Here is a 23,559-nt window from a genome sequence, read left to right on the forward strand (position 1 = left end):
TGCCATCGACCAAACCACAGCACGAACCCCAAATTAATGTAATTCGGGCATAAAAGGGCAAAATTCCCGAAAAAGTCCTAATTTGCCAACCTCAACCTCTTGAGCAGCAATTAAGCCACCACTGGACCTTCTAGCGCATATTCCTGCCATGGAATCCTCGAAATCCTGCAACAAGCGCGTCAGTTTCCGCGCGTCTTCCGAACTTACCAGTCCAGATCTCCAACACTGTCGATGTCAATGAATATTTTTAGAATTTAGTATGTTTACATCGCAAGTAATATGAAATAGGTGAAAAGAAATAAATATAGACGCAAGCACGAAAATTCATGTTGAAAATTATGTGTTTCGGACGTGTTTATAACAACTGACAAGAAAAAATCAGAAAAGAAGGTTCGTGATTTTCGGTAAGTTTGTCGAGAGTTAGTAAAGTTTGATAGGTGTGTTGTATAATTGGTTAATGGAAGTATAAATGCGAAGCATGTCGGTGAATAACTCGATTATTATTCGCGATTGGGTTGTATAATTAAAGCCAGAGTTAATTTAAATGATTAGGTACATTTTAATGGAATGACTGTTCAGACGAAAGCTAGAACTATTAGTATTACTCAGAACAAAGAGGAAAATTATACAAAGCGACGCCTTTCACTAGAAAAACTCTTTTGGGTTTAGTTAAATACCGACGCAATTTGTAAAGTGTTTTACGGGCTGCAATGTTGGCAAAAAGGGTTATGATGTTTTCCCCTAATTTCAGTAATAAATTGGTGCTTTTTTTAAAGATTCAAACAGTCTTGAAGCTCTCGTTTTTTCCATTGGAAATAATCCCCGGCGAACTCATCCACTTTAAAACGAAATTAACCGAAAAATACTGAGCCACAAATTCAATTAAAAGCATGAATCCTCTTTATGTCCATTAACAAATACCGTTAGAATTTTTTGTTTACTCGGCGAACTTTCCCAATTTACGAAATCAAATTAGCTCACGATATCTGCAATAGAATTTTCAAGTTAAACAAAAATCGCATTTTCAAAACAATTTAATTGCTCGGAATTATTCCGTGGAGGGTCGAAACTATAGAGATGGCAGCAACTTAGAACAGTGTCTGAACAATCTAATCCAATTTGACAAACACTTTGAGAATCGTTTAAGGAAGGTTGCTAGTTGCATTAATAAATTCCCAGAGGACGACGATTTCCTAGTCGTCTCTTTTTAATTAGTTCTCTGTATGTTAACCCAGAAATGATCCCGAAAAACTCGATCAAATTTCCTCTTGTCACTTTGTAAAGCTCGCCAATATCCGCCGTTAATTCCTCCACTGCTTATGTGTGGTGGAAAATACGGCGTTGACGTCAAAGGAAACAAATTATTCTAATTTTACACATTTTTCCGAACCCTTATCATTTGAAAAAAGAATTTGGCACGTGACACAAGCAGGAGGAAATGAAGAGGAAAATTGAAGCGTCCTTCAAGAGAGCAACAGGAATGATTTTCACTGCAAGTGTGATGAAATTTTTTCCTGATGATTGGAGTAAATTCCACAAAGACATGAAGAGAGGATCTAATCAGAGACTGTTTCGGTTTGCATTCAAAACGGAGCGAAAAAAGGCTATTTAAATGACCCCACGTCTCTGACATGTTCCTAGAAATCGACGGAATGTAATTTCAATCGGATAGAACACCATGAAATCACATTTCCATAAGGAATCCCAATAAAACAAACCTTTGTGATGAATATTTCAGTATGTAGTTTCAACTAAAGTAACCATTTTACGGAAAGCAAACTCTTTTTAAATGAGAGCTTAAACTTCCGTGACTTGGTTTACAATACCGCCAAGTCAAGTTTTCAAACAAACGTCTCAAAAAACGAAATTAAAAAAGTTTGCAGATGAGATTTCAGTAGCTATTTGTTTGCCGAATAACGCTACAAAATTTCTTTTATTAATAGGACATAATAATTACGAGTTTGCTTCATTATCATAATAACGATCATGTTGAAAATGTGATTCGCCGAGCGAGTCGTGTAATATAAATGTAGATGAGCAATAAACACTGCTTTCTTTTACGAAACTTTAGACGCTTTAACAATAAATTCGTGACAACTCCATCGTCTTTTTCTTATCACTCAACCCCTAATTAAATAATTAGTTAATTAAGATCGTCTCTCAGGTGTAATCACGCCAAATTTAAATCTCTTTCATTGCTAATTTTGCGCCCCTGAATTAATCTCTTATTTTGAATTATTAGATTAACCAACCCTCATTGTTAGCGACATCCTAAAGCCGATCAATTTTATTTACAACTGTCCAAGAATGACCGATGGGGACATAATAAATGTTGGTTTGAGCGATGATGTTGTCAATAAATCAACTCTGGACGACGTGTAAAGTTGACACTACTGACAACTGTTAAACAAATATTTCCATGAAATTTAATAGGCGATAACAGTAGGAATCAGGAGTTCTTTATTTGTTCTTTTTAATAAATCTTGTTTTTTGGTCGAAACACATTTAATAATTAAAATAAATGCGTTTTTCCAGGCCAAAAATTTCCAGTATTTTACATTCGGACCTGTAATTTTTGTAATTTTAATGTTAGCTCAATGAAATTTGGAGAGGTTACTATCTCTAACTTGTTGACCATCTGTACCAAATCTTAAATTTTTTGAACAACAGAGATGGATTTTAGAAATTTTTACTTAAAAAATGGACCAAAAATTTCCAATATTTCACATTCGGCCCTGTAGTTTTAGCAATTTTGATGCTAGGGCAATAAAATTTGTAAATGATTGCTAGTTTAGAGTTGAAAACTCTCTTTCTTAAAGACCAATTTTGTTTAACAACAGGGACGGATTTTAGAAATTTTTATTTTCAAGATGGGCCAAAAATTTCCACTATTTTACATTCGGACCTGTAATTTTAGTAATTTTAATGTTAGCTCAATGAAATTTGGAGAGGTTACTATCTCTAACTTGTTGACCATCTGTACCAAATCTTAAATTTTTTGAACAACAGAGATGGATTTTAGAAATTTTTACTTAAAAAATGGACCAAAAATTTCCAATATTTCACATTCGGCCCTGTAATTTTAGTAATTTTGATGCTAGGGCAATAAAATTTGACAACATTGCTAGTTTTGAGTTGATAACTCTCTGTCCTACAGATCAATTTTGTTTAACAACAGGGACGGATTTTAGAAATTTTTATTTTCAAGATAGACCAAAAATTTTCAGTATTTTATATTCGGACCTGTAATTTTAGTAATTTTAATGTTAGCTCAATGAAATTTGGAGAGGTTACTATCTCTAACTTGTTGACCATCTGTACCAAATCTTAAATTTTTTGAACAACAGAGATGGATTTTAGAAATTTTTACTTAAAAAATGGACCAAAAATTTCCAATATTTTGCATTCGACCCTGTAATTTTGGTAATTGTAATGCTAGGGCAATAAAATTTGACAAGATTACTAATTTTGACTTGATAACTGTCTATTCCAAAGACCAACTTTTTTTAACAACAGGGACGGATTTTAGAAATTTTTATTTTCAAGACGGGCCAAAAACTTCCAGTATTTTCCATTCGGATTTGTAATTTTAGCAGTTTTAAGGTTAGGTCAATGAAATTTGCGAAGGTTACTATCTCTAACTTCTTGAGAAGTGTCAAATCTGACACAATTTTTGTTGTTTTCTAATATATGGCGCCATTGTCAATTTTTTTTTAATTTGATTTTAGAGGTACGCTGTGGCACAAACACAACTAAAGATACAATTTTTTTTGGAATTTTAAAATTTGTGACCTCGTTCTGAAAAGAAAAATTTCTAAAATCCGACTCTGTTCTACCAGGATTTTGAAATTTGACACAGTTAATTAATGACTTAGGAGTAGTAACCTCCTCAAATTTCACCATAGTGACACCAACACAATCAAATATACATTTTTCCCAAAATTTTTTAAAATTTTGAAGACTTAAAAATAAATAATTCTAAAATCCGAGCCTGTAAAGGCAAATAACTTGGCAACTAAGTTAACTAAACAGTTCAAAGGGCCAAACAGTCATTTCTAAAGTGGAATGCCCTTCAGATTATAAATTCCAAACTTCTAAAGCAAAAGAGACCACTTTTATGAATTTTTATTTAAAGATCCACCCTTTCTTGATAACAAAATGGAGAATGCAGAACAAAACCGAAAAAAAGTTCAATGATTGGCTGGCATTATCTTTATCAAATGGTTTTTATTACAAAAAACGCAACGAAACAATCAACTCGATCGTAACTTTCCATTCATTGGCTCAATGTCCAAAACTGTTGATTGGACGAATTTCTAAGCTAATTAAAGTAGAGTCATTTCATTGGATGTTGATGACAAAAACGCACGAAACAAAAGAAGTAGAACTTTGGATTTGCTATGTAACAATTATAATGATTGGAACGTTGATTACATAACCTCACAATAATTTTGAAAAATCATTACGTAGAGACTGATCTAGGCCAACTGGATCGCTGAAGAGACAAGATAGACTCAAATTCTGCCTAATTTTTGTGTTTGTGGTCTAAATTCTCTCCTTATTGGCGATTTTGACGTTTGACAAGTGTCAAATTCAAGGTGACAGAACTAGTTCAAACACAGTACAATGCAAGCGGCACAAAAGGAATTACATTCCAAAGGTAACTAGATGAAAATCATTTTGAAACACAGGTACCTATAATTGGGAGTTTCAGGTACTTCGTTGAGGTTCTGGAAACTTTCCCGTCTGATTATCCGTGTATTCCTGTAATTGTTGTTGTCATTTTATATCATTTTCAAATTTTGCATTGTAATGCCACAATATATCGACAAGCCAAGTGCACGCTTCGTTAGCTTGCAGCAATACGTCGAATCGTCCATAAATCTCTATTTTATAACCCAAAATAACCAATCAACGTCGAGCGTCCTATAAATCAGAAGACGCATTTTTTTAATAAAATCCCAATTTTGCGATCGAAATTACAATAAACGAGATTGGAGATCATGTCAATCTCTTTAAACATGACCCTAATTGCAAATTCGCCCCACGCATTTTCGTTTTAGGTGCAAACTCGTCCCAATTTTTCTCTACGTGGGTTTACTTTGCTAAATTCAGACGCTGGATTTGGGGATGTTTTATTGAATTTTTTTCATACTGCAAATCCTGGATTGCAACTGGAAAATGAGCTTGGAGGTACTGTAATGTCGGGTTTATTTGATGCCGAAATCAATATTTTAGAGGATGTTTTACAACCCTATCCGTCAATTCTTTTCGAGCTTATTTTCTGCAATTGTCAGGATAAAAGCTTTACGTCACATACCTACGTCCTGAAGTAGTATTTAATGAAATAACAGATGAGGACATCTAAACTGGGGAAATGTGTAAATACAGTGAGAGATTTAAGCTGGAGCTTTAGATAGTTCCACTAGATACAATTATGGAAAATTAATTACTCTTGTAAATACGGATTAGTTCAAACTAGAATGACGCAAAGCCAAAACGAAACTAAAAAATTTATCGCAAATTTTTTCGCCGGGAAATTGAGCTCAATTTCTCTATTACATCCCGAGAAAATAAAACTGAATACGTGATGATCCAATTTCGCCTAATTGAGCATAATAAATAGATACAAACTCTAATTTTCCCATCAAGCCGTCTTTGTGTTCAAATTTAAAGGAGCAATTTTGTTGATCCAGCTCACTTTTACCTATAAATTAGGTGGTTTCGAGCACCAACACAAAATATTGTTTTCGTAAATAGCAGAGGGTTTTCCCAACCCGTTCAGACTCCCACAAATCAATAAATTCCGCTCAAAAATTACCCACAGGGGCCCCCATTACTCTCCATACTTCTCAAAACAAAAAATCAATAGACGCACTGTGGCTCTTTAGAAATATCGAGAGATCAAATAAAAACTCATCCTCAGTTACCTTTGGAATTCCACAGCGTGCCACTTTGACAACTGCCAATTTTGAGGTTATAAGATGAAAACTGTCTTGAAATGCAAAATAACTTTTTGCAATATGAATCAAATATGGCATCGTTGTCAAAATCGTTCATTTAAATTTTCATAAAATTTCCAGTTTGACAGTGACAGAAGCAAAATCAAAGACATGACTTGAAATTACAAAGCCAACTGAGGATGAGTTTTTATTTGATCTTGATAGAAACAATGAAATTAAAGACAAGATTCCGATTTTAATATTAATATCGGTTAATAAATCATGTCAAATGGAGGTTTGACGAGTGGCAGTTATTTTTCATTGTTAATTACAATTAAAGCGAGTTGGAATTTTAACGAGCCTAGTAATTTGCATAATTTTAATTCCTTTTAGCGCCGTGATTACACGGGTCATTTGTGAAGTAGTAAAAATATTTTTCCTCCAGCTTAGCAAAACTACAAAATCCAAAGCAGCTGTTGCAGATATAGACCTATTTATTCGTAAACATTAAAGAAAACGTCTCGTCGTTTCCTCCTGCTGCCTGATATTTCCACGATTTATTTATATAAATCGGGAAATTGTCAACGTTATCTTTAGTCGAAACGGAAAACATGGCTTTGAGTGCGTCTTCAATAAAGATTTATTTGTTTCTGGGCGGGTGCAATCGCGATAAATTTTAAATGAAGAAAAAATCTTGTCCCAAAACAAATGTTTATTCACGTGGGATCTGTAGTTATAATTGAACGCTCCAACATCACATGTATTAATTTCCCAGTTGAATTGGCTCAACGGGCCGTAATCTCTTCGCAACTATGCCCAACTTCTGGACTATTACGAAATTGGAGATGATCACAAACGGATTTTTTTCAGCTTTCAATAACGCAAAGTGCTAAAAATGAGATTGTGCGTAATGAAATGTCGCCTCTTCAGTTTTATTCTCTCCAACAGAGTCATTTAAAATAAAATCGTTGCCTTTGCGAATTCCGTCCATCTGTCGTCCCGTTGATTGATATTGAACGTGGTCTTATCAACAAAGCACAGATCTTAATGTTCGCTATAATGACCCGAAATTGCTTGTACATTTGTCGTGACACGCAACCATTGTTTAAAAATCGAATTCTGAGGGCAATGTTAGCTTATTGAGGGCAGTTTCACAAATCCCATCGGATTCTTCATAAATCCGAGGTTAATACGGATTAGACTAGTTTACATTGCCCCCAAAGAAACTCCGGATGCGTTTTCTCTCGTAAAAAGAATGGAGTTATTGTGTGTGGCCGAATAATGGAATGCAATTGGACTAACGGGGGAATTGACCCTGTTCGTGCCTACTTTTCGCATTGTGCGGATTATAAAGGCCACAATAATATTAAGAGAAATATTTTACGACTTGTCCGGATTATAGGGGCAAAAATTAAAGCGTTTGAGGAAATTACCGCTTTGGGAGACAAAGGAAGAAATTAGATTATAATTTGGCTATAAAATTTTACTGCGGCGCATCCACCAATTTTGCATTGCGGCTTCTTTTGTCTTTTGGTTTATTTGGGTCTCGCGTTAACAACAGAGGAGTTATTTTTCAAAACTCATTTTAAACATTGTTACCTACTTATGCCAAAATAGTTGAAGTAAATTTGAAGAAAATTGAACAATTATCGTTTTTTCTAAAAGCTTGTAAAATTTTATGAAATGGATTTATTGAGTTTTGAAAAAAAATAACTCCTCAACAATCAGTGAGATTATCATTAACGTAATAGTACTCATTTTACGCAGAATTTCGCGTAGAATCCAAAAATACAAGATTTGCTACGATCGGTCCAGAAATTTGATTTTGATTTGGATAAATTTCAAAGTTTGAATCTCCGAAACTAAAAAAGATTTTGAGAAACGGTTTACAACATCGTTTTTCTCGGCTTATTCTACTTTAGAAAAAGCCCTCAAAAGCCGAAAATTCGATGGTCAATTTTGGGCAAAAAAATATTCCGACACAATCGATGAAAATTTTTTAATTCCCTCGTAAACTATTTGCCCTATTTTAATTTTTTCAATGCAGAAGTTGAGCTGGATGGGCTTATTTAACGCAGAATTTCGCGCTGAATCTAAAAATATCATTTTCATCGTCAGTCAAGAAATAACTGAGTTAGAGTCGTTTGAAATTTCGGCTTGTCGCCAGAAGACCAAAATTTCGAAGCTTTGAAATAGTTATTTACAGTCGCGTGTGGTAACTTACATTTTACAGCTCGAAATCAGTTTGAAGCACGACGGCGTAGCACAAGAACGCACAAGAGTTGTATTAAACTTTTTGGCCAAAAAATTTTAATTTAAATAATTGGGTTTTTCAAAATTCATGAGAACTGTCACATCTGACATTTGAAAATTTCATCATCTGTCAATTTTGTAGTTGGTGCACAAAAAGTACACAAGATGGCGCTGTATAAAAAACGTTTTAATATTACTTTAAAAATAGAAATGTTGTCTTAATTAAGATAATAATTTAGGTAAATTCCACTTTGTTGATTAATCTTCATTATGGTAAAGTGATTTTAATTTATAAACGTCCAGGGCGCTTGTAAATCTAGTGTTTCCGAAGATGTCAATTGAATGTTAATTTGACGTTTACAATTCATGAGGCCAAAAACGATTTTTTCCTACGACCCCATATGAAAGTGACATTTTCTACACGGTTAAATGACTCCGAAAGTTGATGATTTCGTACATCCATTTCCGAAAGTAAAAGTCACTAGTGTGATATGAATATATCCGCACAGACCTGTCAAAATTGACAGTTATTTTCAAATACAAATGTAACTTCTGAATTTTTGTCTCAAATATCTAGACGATTCACTCTAAAACAACATGCATAATGGTAAAAATGAGTTGGTTAGGTCGTTTTTGACAAATCAGTTTTGACAGGTCTGTGAGGATATATTCATATCACACTAGTGACTTTTACTTTTGGAAATGGATGTACAAAAACATAAACCATCTAAATATGTGAAATTCGTCACTTTTTTATGAGGTTGTAGAAAAATGGCATTTAGAATAGATAAGAAATGAACTATTGTCGAAACTTATAGTTTCTTCCTGATGATGAAAGGTCGTAGGAAAAATAGTGTACATAACTCGTCGGAAAGTGTCTTTTCCTAATTTGTATCTTAAATATTCCCAAGTTGCTATGGAAACAAAGCTATTCTAACATTCTGTATCGAAATGGATATTCTAGCACTGAAAACGAATTGGAAAATAGCGAAAATAGCTCTGTTACAAGAACAAATTAGGAAAAATAATATAAAAACCTCGTTCATAAGGCCATTTAGGCACTCATCCATTATAAAACTCGCGGCTTTGCCGCTCGTTTTATAAACTTGGATTCGTGCCTAAAAAATTGCCTTATGAAACTCGGTGTTTTAATATACTATTTTTGCACTCGTGTAATATCTGCACTCGGCTGGCGCCTCGTGCATCTACTTTTACACTCGTGCGAAATTGGTCACTTTCCGTACTTGTTATGTAAATATCTATTAGCTATAAAATTTTACTGCGACGCATCCACCAATTTTGTCTTTTGGTTTATTTGGGTCTCGCGTCAACAACAATCAGTGAGATTATCATAGCGACAACTCCTTTCAAAGAAAATTTATAATCCCTTAATCCCTCGTGAAACATTTCTTATCTTTGCCGGTGTTAAAATTGATCGATTTATATTTTTTCGTCAAGTTGAAATTATTTTCACCGCTTTGTTCACCCCGTCTCACATCGTTATTTGGTAATTAGTTTGAAAATAAGTGACACAAAGTTTCTACATGTTAATATCGCGCTCATCTAAAGTTGTAATTATAAAGACTACAAACGACTTTGTGCGCGCCCCAATTTCGCGGAGCTTTGACTAGTTTTTCAACGTTTTTAGTTTACATTCGTACGGCGTCAAACGAGTTGAAATATTTTAATTTCCTCGCGTCTGGATCCATCCATCTCAAGTGATATAACCATTCAATAAAATCACAAGTGTCGATGGAGTAACTTTGGTAAATACGTAAAACGTTTCAAGAGGATTCTCGCCGCGGCGAATATGAAAAATCGTAAGATATTGTGGCGTGTTTGCATGAGAGGATCCGCTTCGAACAATTATTTTTCCGTCTCTTCGCCATCAGATTAAATTAATCCGGACCCAAACTCCTTTCTAGTTTTTCTCAGTGGCACTTGCGTGTCTTATTACTTGTTTCGTCTATTTTTATTTTGATGCTGTATCCAAGTTCGTGTGAAAAACCAATCTCGTAAAAGATCAACGTGCACTAGAGTGTGATTTAAAAAGGTTTTCGCACAACACAATTAAGATTTGGGGGATTTCGGTTTTGTAAATATGGTAGTAATATTTTCGGGAGTCAGTAATTGTCACCCACGTGTTGTACAAAGCTTTGTAATTCTCCTCTCTAGTCACGTCACGCCGCTAAAAAAGATTGTAAAACTCTCTCCATGAAAAGCTCATCTCGAAGCTTTTTGTGGGCGTCTACTATTTCTTTTAATAGTTTCCGAGTACGCTATCGAGTTACCACAAAATCAATTCCTGTTTCCTCCATGACTCTTCTATTTGCAATTAAACATGTTTTCATGTAAGATAGAAGCGAAAAATAAACACAAATGGTGTTTCATTCGCTCGGTTTTACACAATGTAATGTAATTTCGTTCGTATTTGCATTGTAATAATTACTGTTTACATTTAAAAATACTTTAAAGGCTGCAGTTTCACGTACGTCAAAAAATAACCGAGTTACAATTCAAAATTTTCGTTTTTTCATTAAAGAAGTTAGCTGCCTTTCAATCTCAAATTCAGACTCGGTTTCTATCTCGCCTATTTATGAAGCAATCTTAACGTATTGGTGCTCATCTCTCCCACAGAATCTAAAAAGCCAAGATTCGTTAAGATCAGTCCAGAAATAACTGAGTTATGAGCGATTAAAGTTTCGAATTTTGAATTTAAAACTCGGCTTAGTTGGCTGGATTCGCAGCTTCGAAACAAGCTAAAACTGTTTTTCCTCTTGCAGTGTTAAAGTTTTAAATACAACAAGTATTTCGCCACAACAATTTTTGAATAATTCATCATTTTGAAAAAGCCATTTTCGTCCCAAGACCGTTCCCAGAAGTATCCTTGTCATTGTTATTGCTTTCGGCGATGATTACATGTTAATTACGTGTCAGCAGCCAATTTCTATACCACTAACGGGAGCAATTTAATCTGGAAATTAACTTTTTTTAAAACCACCCTCAGTTATGAAAAATTCATCGTTGCCGCTTTTAATTAAATAGTTAAATTGAGGAATCTCAGAGAGAATCAAAACTCGTGTTTATCACGTTGTTCGTACAAACATTACGTCAAAAGTGCCTACATTCATTGATCACTTTGTGCGCCATTTTCAAAGGTAATTTGACTTTAAACAATTGTGAACACACCCTCACACAATAACTCTCCATCCGAATGTTTATTTGAAAATTATCCCGAGCACAATGCCTGTCGAATGCTGATAATGGGGTTGTAAAATACATCTGCGATTTGTAGAAAAAGAACGCAGCTATTGTTTGAGTTACGCGCTCAAGTAAACCGCAAAGATTTAATTTGTTTTTCATACCTCTACATGAGGAAAGGTAAACGAGCGGCTCAAATTAACTGGAGCAAATTAAACTTAATAAAGCCCCAGTTGTGCTAAGCGAACAAACAAACACTTTGAAGTTGCCGAAAATTTACAACTAATTTAATTTAAATCGCCAAGTGTTTTAAGGCACTTTGGGGGGTGGAGAAAATTAACTGTGAATTTATTTACTTTTTTTAATATGCGACATTTTTGCTGTCTTCTTTGACGGGAAACAATTTGAAAGTTTGCGTCGTTGAAATTAAATTTTAGCCATCACGTTATTAGGCGGAAATGAAATAAGTTATCCGATGCATTGCCAACTATAAATTCGAGCTGTCTCACGTTCCGAACCGGATGTCAGTGTAGGCAAGAGTTGAACGAAAAAATCCCCAACTCTAGTAAAGTTTCATTATCAAATGATTTCAAAGGTGGTTGACAGCAACAATCCCTTAAAAGCTTCTGAAATAAGTTGTTGAACTTTTATGATCCAATGCCGCATCGTCCCCAGTAATTCCAGCTTTTATTGCGCCTTAATATTTGAAATTACCGCCAATAATAATCCGGCAATAAATATGAGCATCACTGCGACTCTACAATGTTAATTTATGGAGAGCTAATAAAATTAAGAGCTTCAGGTCGAGGTTTGACGTGTAATCCTGAGAGCCTGCTCAAGTTTTCTAAATCTGGATCAGCGCATCCAAATATTGACCATCCAGAATTTGAGATTGTAATAATGAGATCTGACATTCTTTCCAGGACGTGTCACGAACATGTGCATCTGTTAAATGGCGCAACAAGAAAAACAAAGCGGGTGAAATGTGCAACGCGCGAAAACTACAATGGGCCGTTTTTCAGGGACATTAATAACAAAGATCGTGGAAAGACGGTTTTATTTAAAACAAATTGATGTTTCGATCGGTGCAAGCAAGCTTTATTTGCTTTAATAAAAGTGTTATTGCGATTTTTATTGACTCGCAACTTTAAAATTAACAGCAACTTTTATTTCTGGCGGGTTTAATTAAAAGCTGTTGGAAGTTTAGACGCGCTGATGGCAGGTGGACAACCAGAAGATTCACAAAAAGAGACAAGTTTCCCTGTCGTGTACCGAGAGAGGCGCAACTTCAATTTAAAAAATTTCTTGTGCACTTATTAACCTAAACACCCAAGAAACAACCTGAAGCCTAAATATTTTAAACCTAAGCCTATCATTTAGGAGGTTTTATACGAAAATTTTATTTATTTGCTAAAGATAACTTAAGTAAAAAAAGTTGTTTCTAAGAACAGCCTGAAACCTAAATATATTAAATTTAAATCTATTTAAACATTTAATTATGCAATTCGAATAATCCTAAATCTAAAACTGAGACTCAGAAGCAAGTTTTATACGAAAGTCGTGGTTATTCCTAAACCTACAAGGTAACCTAAATTAAACAAAGTTGTGCATTTATTGCAACCTAAACATGTTTAATTTGAGTCTTTATCTAGACATTTAATCACACAATTCGAATAAACCTAAACCTAAGACGGAGTGACTCGGAGTGATGGAGGTTTTATACGAAAGTCGAAATGATTATCAAACCTAAAAGTTTTAAGAAAAGCCTAAGAAAAATCAATTTCTTATCCAAAACTGTAAACCTTAAATTGAAATCCTGGATTTAGAAGCCTGACAGCCACATTTTAGTGCTATGAGGATGTAGAAAAATTATAAATATTCCTAAACCTAAACGTCTGTTTTCGCTGTTAATTTTACTACGTCTGTCAAGGCTTCAAAATTTGCAATAGGTTGGTACGCTTGTTAATGAAGTATGTAACCTAATTTCTTAGTTCCTTAGTTCGAATAAACCTAAAACTGGAAAAAATATACCTTAAACTTAAAATTTTTAGATAATTACAAAACCTAAAAGTCTGTTTTCCGCTGTTAATTTAACGCAACCTAAAAACAACAGGTTTTAAAATTCGTAATCTAAAATTGAAAGAAAATGAACCTGAAATTCTGAATTTTCAAACCTGAGAAGTTAATTTTTTGAGCTGCGAAATACTTAAAAAATTGTTGTAGTTAGTTATTAGAACTACTATGTAAACCTAAAAGGGGGGTTTTCGCCTAGGTTTAATGCAACCTATACACAATATTCAAAGAGGCTTTAAAATTTGCAATAGGTTGGTAAAACTGCTCATGAAGTTAAAAAAAATCTGAATATCTTTACCAATTTTAACATTTTTATGTTATTTTATACTTAAAAAGGGCCTGAGTCTGAACTGAAGTCATTTATAGTTAAATCTAAAGGCCCATAAAAATAAAATTATTGTTAGTTATGAACTTTGACAAGTTTAATTTAAGTTTATCAGTTTAACAGCGCCTCGCTGGTTTTTACTGCGGCCAGATTTAAACAAATAGCAGTAAACAACGGTTTTTGCGAACTGTAAAATCGCGATGATCCTGTTCCGGCAAAAACATTTTTCTTTGTTCCTGTAATTCGTTGTAATTGGAGCCAAATCCTGGAATAATTCAAACCAATGAGCAATCATTTATTGGCAATTCTCTTTCTGGAAGAAATTCAGCCAACAAAGTTTTCTAGGTCATAAAGAGCCCTCTTTTTATTAAAAGTAATCTCGGATTAAAGCCGTTGAAAATGTGCCCGCTTTTAAAACGGCAAATCCGAGAGTGTGGAGCATTAGAATAATATGATTTGTAAATACATGAATATTTTCTTTTAGTGTGGAAATTGGCTCTCGCTTACGTCTTTGCTATCAATTTCTGTTTTTCACGGCTTATTTAACGTCGTCAACGCTTTGATTCTTCACCCTCTAAAATCTTAATGTGCTTCGGAAATGTACATTTTTGAGATAATACGATGTGAATTATAATTTCTATTAGCGACGGATCATTAATCAAGCATTATTTTTCAGCAACGGCTTAAACTGTAATAAATCATTGGATTTTTGGATTATTTGTGATGTTTTTGCAGAAACTTTGCGTTTGTTAAGATGGCAAGTTTGCGAGCTTTTGTTTTTTCCGCAGCCATGGACCTCAACAGCTCTCTGGATTACGACTTCACAACCATCGACCCGGACAAAGCCTACACGCCGTACGACCAACGTCCAGAAACTTACATAGTCCCACTGGTCTTCTTCATCATCTTCGTCGTCGGCGTCCTGGGCAATGGAACTTTGGTCGTTATTTTTCTCCGGCACAGAGCGATGAGGAACGTCCCTAATACGTAAGACCATTTGCATGTCATTAAGCCTTATCGCGGCCCGATTTAAACCATCCCAAATTCGCATGACAAGCTCCGACGACCCAAGTTGAAACGTACGGAAGCGCAGAGGGGTAACATACTTTTTTAAACTAAAAATTGAATTCAGTCTCAAATGCGGATGAAAAATGACCGTTTTCTTTCATTTTTGGCCGTATTAGGGTGGCGCCATCTATCGTTAATGTTTTAAATTACATCAAGATACCGACATTACCATCAACAAACTGCTGTAAAGTGCAACAAAAACGTGTTGAATTATTGAAAATGTAAATGTCTTGCAGTGCTGCTACAACAACATCAAATAGCATATCAAACCCAATTCATACAAATTTTGAAGCTACACATGCCGAAACTGCAAATGAAAATAAAAAAAATAAAAAATGATTAAATCACTAAATCATAAATAAAAATTAATTAACTTGTAAATTTAATGATGACGCCTAAAAAAGTGCCATTTTGCCCTCGGCCATTAAAAAAAGGCTCGGCCCAAAAAGAAACACTTTTTGGCCTTGGTACACAAATAACTATTCTGACAGTGCGACTTAAAAAAAAAAGTGTGTTGGCCCCTCTACACTTCCGCAGAAACGGCTTTTTCTCGGCCGAAAATGATTAGGAAAGCTCGTAAATTAAGTGGCGATTGCGTGTAATTAAAATTCTCTTAGAGTAGTGGAAATGAAAAACTCGCTAAGAGGACACGTTCGTGCCGAGGATTACTTGATTTTGTGCAATTACCTGTAGCAATTAAAAGTTTTGATGAAATAATTATCTCAGAAAAGTTAACATCAATGCGCTCTTGATTATTGGGGAGGTATTTCAAAGTTACAAGTTCAAATGTCGAGAAAATTATTTACAGAATACAGGCAGTGAGAACGGGGTTTTATTACGGCTCTGTGAACTATAATAATGAAAAAAACTTGGTTATGAAATTTCTTTATAAATGTCTCTTTGCTTTTAGTCTCGACGAGATTATTTGCGGTCTCGCATAAAAAGCGGAGGTCAGCGTTCCCTCGACGAATTCTCGCCCAATTAAAGTGCAGGAATACTTTAGAGTACCTATAAACCTCATAACTTCATAACGCAATCAATGGAGATGCTCTCAGGGCTACTGCATTAGTGGCGATAACAAAGAATTTTATTTTACAGCCCTGTAGCACTAAAGCTCCATTTAAAGAGTTGGCAGTATTTTTTCCTGTTTCCCGGATTAAAATTTAATTCGTAGATGTCGACCTGTAATAAAATTCCAATTGAAAACCTAAGAAAACAGCGCCAATTTGTTGAAGTTGGTCCGTTTCAATGTTGATTTTAATGTATGCATCAGATTTATGCAAATCTTGTTTCCTCGGCGCCGCCAGTAACAAAGGGTCGATTTGACGTGCATGTAATAACCTCCGTTCAAAGACTAATTTGTTTTGCTAAACTCGCCATGTTTCGTTGTAGATACATCTTTTCGTTGGCGTTGGCCGACCTCTTGGTTATCATCACGTGCGTGCCCTTCACGTCCATCCTCTACACGTTGGAGTCTTGGCCCTGGGGCGTGGTGATGTGCAAAGTTTCGGAAACTTCCAGAGACATCAGCATTGGTGTGTCGGTATTTACTCTAACTGCGCTATCGGCGGAGAGGTATTGTGCAATCGTCAATCCGCTAAGAAGGCTACAAGTAAGTGCAACAAAGTGCAGTTTAGACTCGGCCTTTATCGTCGGTGTTATTGCAAAACCGAACTATAGCTGCGAGGAGAGAGCTTTCGCGAAGTGGCCGATAAACGTAAAGCTGTCGTAATTGACTTGGCAAAGCAAATAAGTCGCTGTTTAGATTCGAGAGTTTTGCTTGATTTGCAAATATTATGTCGCTGGTGGTTCCAATGGCAAAAATACGTATTATGAAAATTGTACCTTAGCAAATTTGCCACAAAAAAGATCTCGGAATTTTTTTCGTACGAGTTACCATTTTTGAGATATAAAAGTATTTTTCAAAATTTCAAGAATTTTATTCTTTTGTGCACCACAGTCGAAACATTGAATTTAGTGCCTTTTTTACATTGAGAAAGCATTGAGTGAACTTAACCCACGAAATTTTCCCGCAACTTATGAAATTAATCTTGTGCTAATTCTTTTTTATTTCACTTATTTTCTTCAAAAACTTCTTCTAGTTTTTTAAAGTCCTCAAAAGAACAGGTTGGATTTTATGTATATCTTTATTAAAATCGTACAATTTAGGCTCATTTATCTAAGATTCAGTTAAGTTGAACCGCATACTGTTGAAGAATAAAACTTAATTTTTTCGCGCAAAATTACAACTATAACTCTTACCACCATTAAAACAATTACTTTTCACTAGTTTATTTGAAATAATTGAGGACACTCATTTTAGTCTTCATGTCTGTCTTCAGCAATCAGCAATAATAAAATTGGTCATTACCAATATTTAAAATTTTTAACCATTTTGTCAATGTAAAATCCTTTAGAGTTCTTAAAAGCAAAAATAGTTTTGACGATAAAACTAGCAAAGTTACGGAATTTTATAGAAACTGATGGAAAATTTGAATTATAACGTCGACAAATTTCATTGATTTAAGTGTTTAAATTGTCGAGGTTACGTAATTTTCGAGAAAATAGTGCCATTTTTCATTCTTCCGAAGAACAAAAATTTCTAAAATTGTTCTTTCTTGCATTAATATTTTGGCATTTAGCACAGTTAATAAACGTGTCTCAAGTAATAACAGCTTTAATTTTGATTATCTTGGCGTTCAAATTACCAAATTTAGGAAATTTTGTAATAAATAGAAGAAAATTTTGGTTTATCCTCTCAATAAAAATTTCGAAAATTTCTCCTTTTTGCTCTTCAATTTTTGAGATTTGGTAAAGTTAATAAGTGTGTTGTGAATTATAGTGTGGACAAATTTTTTTGTTTTAGCGTTTAAACTGTCAAAGTTACGCAATTTTTTAGACAATGCTAACTTTTTTTTATCTTCCTAAGAGTTCTAAATTTGCTCTTTCGTGTTCTAATATTTTAATAAACATGTTAAAAGTAGTAAATAGTCCAGTTTTTATTGTATTGGCGTTAAAACTGTCAAAAATACGGAAATCAATAGAAAAAAAGAGATAAATTTTGGTCTATATTGTCAATAAATATTTCTAAAATTGCTTTTTTTTGCTCTAATATTTTGGTATTTGGCACAATTAATAAACGTGTCAAAACTAGTAACTATAATTCAATTTTGATTGCCTTGGTGTAAAACTACCAAAATTACGAAAAAATAGTAAATTACTTATTGATTATTTATTGAGTTTCTGAATTTTAACCTGACCTCACAACCTGTAATTCACATCTATTATATTTAGGTACAGATATTGTTGGCCGCAAAGGACAATTCAATTATATTGATACATTGATACACGAATCGTAAAATTCGTAATGGTAAAATTGACCAAGAACTTGACAGGAAACGGGTGACAGCCAGACTAATTAGTTCTGCCAATTCTTAAAAAACAAAATTTCCTACTTTGAGTTATAGATACCTATAAACGACTCCAAATTGAGTACTTTAATGGACCTATTAAAGCGGCAAATTCAAAAAAAGTACAATCTTTATAATAAATGTTTTGCAAAGAATTTTTTCTTTGACATTTACCATGGCGTAACTTTTTTAGCAGCACACCTATCGATGGGGTCTTTTGACAATTTGTTTAGAACAATAAAATGAAGGTCCACACAAAATCAATTATTCAATTCATGTTCATTTCGCCTGGACTAAATATGAGTTTCCTGATTTTAGACCAAACCATTAACTGTCATCAGCGCAGGAATGATTTGGCTCCTGGCGACAGTTTTGGCAATTCCAGACGCCGTTTGCTCCAGAGTGACACAAGTCTACTTAAACGGAACAACAGTACCGTAAGTAACTTAAGTTAAAGTAAACGTAAATCAGGTGTTCACATTATACCATATAGCCGGAAATTGGATGTAATTTAACGGAAACGAGTAACGTGCCGGGCTTGATAAGGGTTGAGAACCGGGGGATGAGGTTACATCTTCAATTATTGTTTTTGCGAGTGCAAAAAACGCGAGTGAATATTTTACAAGAGGTTCTTCATAATTAAGATAATTGCAGCTGGGGAAATCTTCCACATGTGAGTTGTTTTTCTTAGTTTTCGAGTCCACTAGACTAAAAACTCCATTGTGTCATTGCAACTTCCATCAATAATATTGTATTCCGCGTCTGGTTAAGGCAGATGTCACCTCACGCGGTTTAAACTCGCACTAATTGGAATAAGAGAAACAATGTTTCCTCACCCTTATTTCGGGGGAAATTACTAAAAAATATTTCTTTGTTTCAGGAACAAAACGATAGCGATTTGCACTCCATTCCCGGATATTTCCAACGAAAACACTTACAAACAATACAGTGTGGCTTTAAAAGCACTGATTTATTACATCATTCCATTGGTGATAATTACGTGTTTTTACTTCTTGATGGCGATCCGCTTACATGCGAGTGCTAATGATATGCCGGGCGAAGTGCGAGGAGCGCAGAGTGTCGCCCAGGCCAAAGCAAGGAGACACGTCGCTCGAATGGTTCTCATCTTCGTTTTTTGTAAGTGTTAATTGAAAAACCGCTGCTGCAACAACCCTAGGGCAAATTATGGAAATTGTTTGCTTTATAAAATTTATTAATTTAGTCGATTGCACGAATCAACCGTCCCACTAAATTACATGCGATCAACGACAACTTCTCTCCAACTTTCCTCTCTTATCATGAAGCGAACTGAAATTAACAACTTTCTTATCTCAAATTTACCAACTTCCAAACTGTGTAATAATTCAATTTTGCGATACACGCGTCATTTGCTTTAATTGTCTTTATTTTTTCAAGGTGGCCTGAAATAACAGTCGTATTTATGTTCGATGGGAAACAAGCGAGTTCTGGGAGTGTCTGATCTTTTCGTGCCATTACGGTGTTTTACGGTGTCTGCACTGTATTGACGTCGAATCATTATCCCGTAACTAAAGTAGAAATGGTGTATTTATGTTGGTAATAATGGCGAAATGAAGCCATTACACGAAGCAAAGGAAATCGGAAATAAGTTTGACGAATTTTTAATAAAAAAAAGAGTGTAAAAATGGTGGAGGCGCCGGGAAGTATTTGCCTAACCGAAATGAGAGACATAAAGTCGTAGATCGACCAGCATCAGTGTTAAAAATATTGCGTAAAATGCTGATACCGAACGTTTTTACATTTGCCCTCAAGTTGTTAGAATTTTATGTAGTTTTTGAACCCCCCATTTTCCATGTTTTTATGACCGCCTTTTTATGGACTCAAAAATAAAAATCCGCCCCAAAAACTCGCTTATTTCAATTGGAGTCATTTTTTAATTCGCGTTGTACCAAAATAAAACAACTTTGTCATAAACCCACTTATTCCAACAACAATAAATGATTTTGTACGAATCGTAAATTAATCTCATATTAATTTATGATGGCACTAAATTTTATCGCTCGCTTTTACCGACTGCTTTTATTCCACTATCAGCTGTCATTGAAAAACAACTTATTAAATTCCATTAAGAGCGCATTTTCTTTCAGTGTTTTTCATCTGCTTTCTCCCGCAACACGTCTTCATGGTGTGGTTTCATTTCAACCCGAATTCTGTGGATGATTACAATGACTGGTGGCACGCCGTTAAGATTATCGGATTTTGTCTGAGGTGAATTGCGAAATTTTCGTACGATTCGAAATGCAGTGGCGTCTCGTCGTTGTGCTATTTATTATTGATTGTTCCAGTTTCCTCAATTCCTGCGTCAATCCCATCGCTTTGTATTGCGTCAGTGGCGTTTTTCGGGCGCACTTTAATCGCTATTTGTGCTGTCAAGATCCTAGATGGCCCCGAAATGCAACGAAAGCGGGAAATTGCGAAACGAGCTTTAATTCCACCTTTAGGAAGCAAACACAGGTGAGAAAATAACAAAATCGACGCGTTTCTATACTTTTTATTCAAGTTTTTTATTTGGGTTGCAATAAACCACTCAAAAACCAGAAAGAAATGCACACTTTTAAATAGCAACGTCGAGTTTCTGTCCGTTTGAAACGTAAAGAATTTAGAGCGAAATCTAGAAACTTTTGCAATAAGAAAGAGTGCTTTGAAAATGGCGATCAAGCGAATTTACCGATTTACAAGAGATTTGAAAGAGATAAGTTAGGTACCTGTAATGGATACTTGTCAATTTGATTAATAGATGGCTCCACTAGCAACTGCCAAGTTTTTTAATATAATAATGAAAAACATAATATTATGTGCTCCTCGCATTAAATTTAATCTTGGCGAAATCCTCGGAGCTTCCCGAACAGAAAACAAAGTTGAAACTGTTGAAATTGGAAACCTCTTAAAATGCAGACTGAAATTAACCTCAGCGAAACTCATTTACCCAAACCGAAAGTTGAAATAAATGTAACTTTTCGGTGAAAATAAACGTTTCTCTGTGGCAATATGCCAGCCCTAATAAAAATATACAGCCCCCAGTCATCATTAGTTTACGTGCTGGCGCTTTTATTGCAGGGCACCACCATCGAGAACCAGAGCATCTACCGGAAAAACACCCTCGCTAAACGGAACATCCAAGAATCGAACTTGATAAATCTAGACGCCTCAAATAAAAATGAAATAGGGATGAAAAATTCCTTGATACTGCGATCGGAAATGCAGCTAGACAGGGGCGGATTCTGTAGCTGAGGAAGGAAGACGTTGAATGGAAAAGAAGTGGCGTTCGATGCCAGCGCGGTTTAAAAACCCCCAGGAAAGTAAATGCGGTGAGTAAACCACCCTTGCAGGTGTTAAACCAAAGACGAGCAATTAAAACGGGAAGATTCCGGACTTTACGAGTCTTTCCTTGCAGGGTCTCCAGTGATACTTTGAGCTTTTTACTGTTGGTCGTGTAGTCGCAGGGTCCAAAATTTCTCCCCGGACTCTATCATAGAATTAATCACCCGATGTGACTTTTATCTGACGTTTGATGGTCTCTTTTCAATTATTTCTTGCGACAAAGTAGCAATTTATATGCGAGAAAACGCTGTCACTGATTACTTCTTTCTTTATCCGCCAAGTTGTCAAACGTCAAGGGGAAAACGCATAAAGCTTCACACTTAGTGTTAGTAGATAAGTTTTTGTTCCACATATCAGTTACATATCTTTTGTGGACCTCGAAAATTTGAGGATTTCATCGCATGTTTATGGAACAACCTGGATCAGTATTATGTGAACCGTCCCATCCTCATTTTCTTCTCAATGTAATGTGTACATATTGATAATCATCTTACTTAAGATAAGTACATGTATATTTTTTGTAAAGTCTCTCAACAATCTAATAAATGTGACTCTTCCAACGCTGGAGTTTCATATTCAAAACCAATACAATCCGGGGCACACGTAATGAATTTTGATGCCACACGTAATTTGGGAGCGCGACGATCATATAAGACTACAAAGTTTTTCTCGAATTTTATTATACGCCCGCTTCCAACCTGTCGCAAATTGTTTGTATAATTGATTACGTGTTGGGTGACGTGCAATTGGAACAATTAATTCAGGCAGAGACGGGTATTTACGAATTAAACTAATTAATGACAATAGCTCAAAAACAAACGATTGACGGTTCACGTTATCCATATCTTACTCCAAGGTGTTTATAAATGTTTCTAGCATCAAGGGTGGCTATGAAATGTCAAAGAAATTTGCCGCTCATTATAAATGTTTAGATTTTTCAACTGACATTTGTAGTTAACCTCAATCACAGAGCAAAGTAAGAAAAGACAAAAGGGCGTGGTTTTGAAACAATAGGGTGTGTCTTAAAGAAGAAGAGGCGTGTCTTGGAGAAAGGAGGGCGTTGTTTTAAAGCAATAGGGCGAGTTTTAAAGAAAAAGGGGCGTGATTTTTTTTTAATAGGAGGATTGGTTTTGTGACAAAAGGTAGGTGTTTTAGGGAAGGGGGCGTGTCTTGGAGGAAAGGAGGCGTGTTTTGGACAAGCGGGGACGTGGTATAGAGGAAAAGCGTGTTTTGGAGGAAAAGGGCGGAGTTCTTTTTGAGAAAAGAGGGCGTGGCTTGGAGACAGAAGGGCGTGGTTTTGAAGCAATAGAGCATGTCTTAGTGAAAAAGGGGCTTGATTTTTTGGAATGAGAGGCGTGGTTTTGTGACAAAGGGGCGTGTTTTAGAGAAGAGTGGGCGCGTCTAGGAGAAAAGGAGGCGTGGTTTTGTGACCAAATGGGCGTGTCTAGAGAAAAGGGGCGTGCCTTGGAGAAAAGGGGCGTGGTTTAGCGACAAAAGAGGCGTGCTTTAGGAAAGAGGGGACGCGTCTTGGAGGGAAGGAGGCGTGGTTTAGTGACAAAAAGGGGCGTGTTTTGGGAAGAGGGGCGTGGTTTGGAGCGAAAAGGCGTGGTTTTGTGACAAAGGGGCGTGTTTTAGAGAAGAGGGGGCGTCTAGGAGAAAAGGAGGCGTGGTTTAGCGACAAAAGAGACGTGTTTAGGAAAGAGGGGACGCGTCTTGGAGGGAAGGAGGCGTGGTTTAGTGACAAAAAGGGGCGTGTTTTGGGAAGAGGGGCGTGGTTTGGAGCGAAAAGGCGTGGTTTTGTGACAAAGGGGCGTGTTTTAGAGAAGAGGGGGCGTCTAGGAGAAAAGGAGGCGTGGTTTAGCGACAAAAGAGGCGTGTTTAGGAAAGAGGGGGCGTCTTGGAGGGAAGGAGGCGTGGTTTAGTGACA

General features: G+C 35.5%; 1 protein-coding gene across 1 annotated transcript; it reads left to right on the top strand.

The window, feature by feature from the left end:
• The first annotated feature begins 259 nt into the window (after positions 1 to 259).
• On the top strand, positions 260 to 22,209 carry LOC148165885 (neuropeptide CCHamide-2 receptor-like). The gene is made up of 9 exons (XM_088049618.1): positions 260 to 404; positions 14,583 to 14,781; positions 16,255 to 16,474; positions 18,591 to 18,709; positions 19,153 to 19,409; positions 20,399 to 20,519; positions 20,597 to 20,765; positions 21,369 to 21,619; positions 21,706 to 22,209. Exons 2-8 carry the CDS (start codon positions 14,585 to 14,587, stop codon positions 21,540 to 21,542), a joined length of 1,257 nt encoding a protein of 418 aa, XP_087905744.1. The 5' UTR covers positions 260 to 404; positions 14,583 to 14,584; the 3' UTR covers positions 21,543 to 21,619; positions 21,706 to 22,209.
• The last annotated feature ends 1,350 nt before the right edge of the window (positions 22,210 to 23,559 follow it).

The sequence above is a fragment of the Gnatocerus cornutus genome, unplaced genomic scaffold (genome assembly GCF_029298725.1).
Source record: "Gnatocerus cornutus isolate USDA-ARS CGAHR unplaced genomic scaffold, icGnaCorn1.1 ctg00000145.1, whole genome shotgun sequence".
NCBI lineage: Eukaryota > Metazoa > Arthropoda > Insecta > Coleoptera > Tenebrionidae > Gnatocerus > Gnatocerus cornutus.

Coding starts and splice junctions, on each gene's coding strand:
- LOC148165885 (XM_088049618.1), top strand. CDS start 14,585: ATGGACCTCAACAGCTCTCTGGATTACGACTTCACAACCATCGACCCG. Junction 14,782..16,254: donor ATGAGGAACGTCCCTAATAC/GTAAGACCATTT, acceptor GTTTCGTTGTAG/ATACATCTTTTCGTTGGCGT. Junction 20,766..21,368: donor CCTTTAGGAAGCAAACACAG/GTGAGAAAATAA, acceptor CTTTTATTGCAG/GGCACCACCATCGAGAACCA.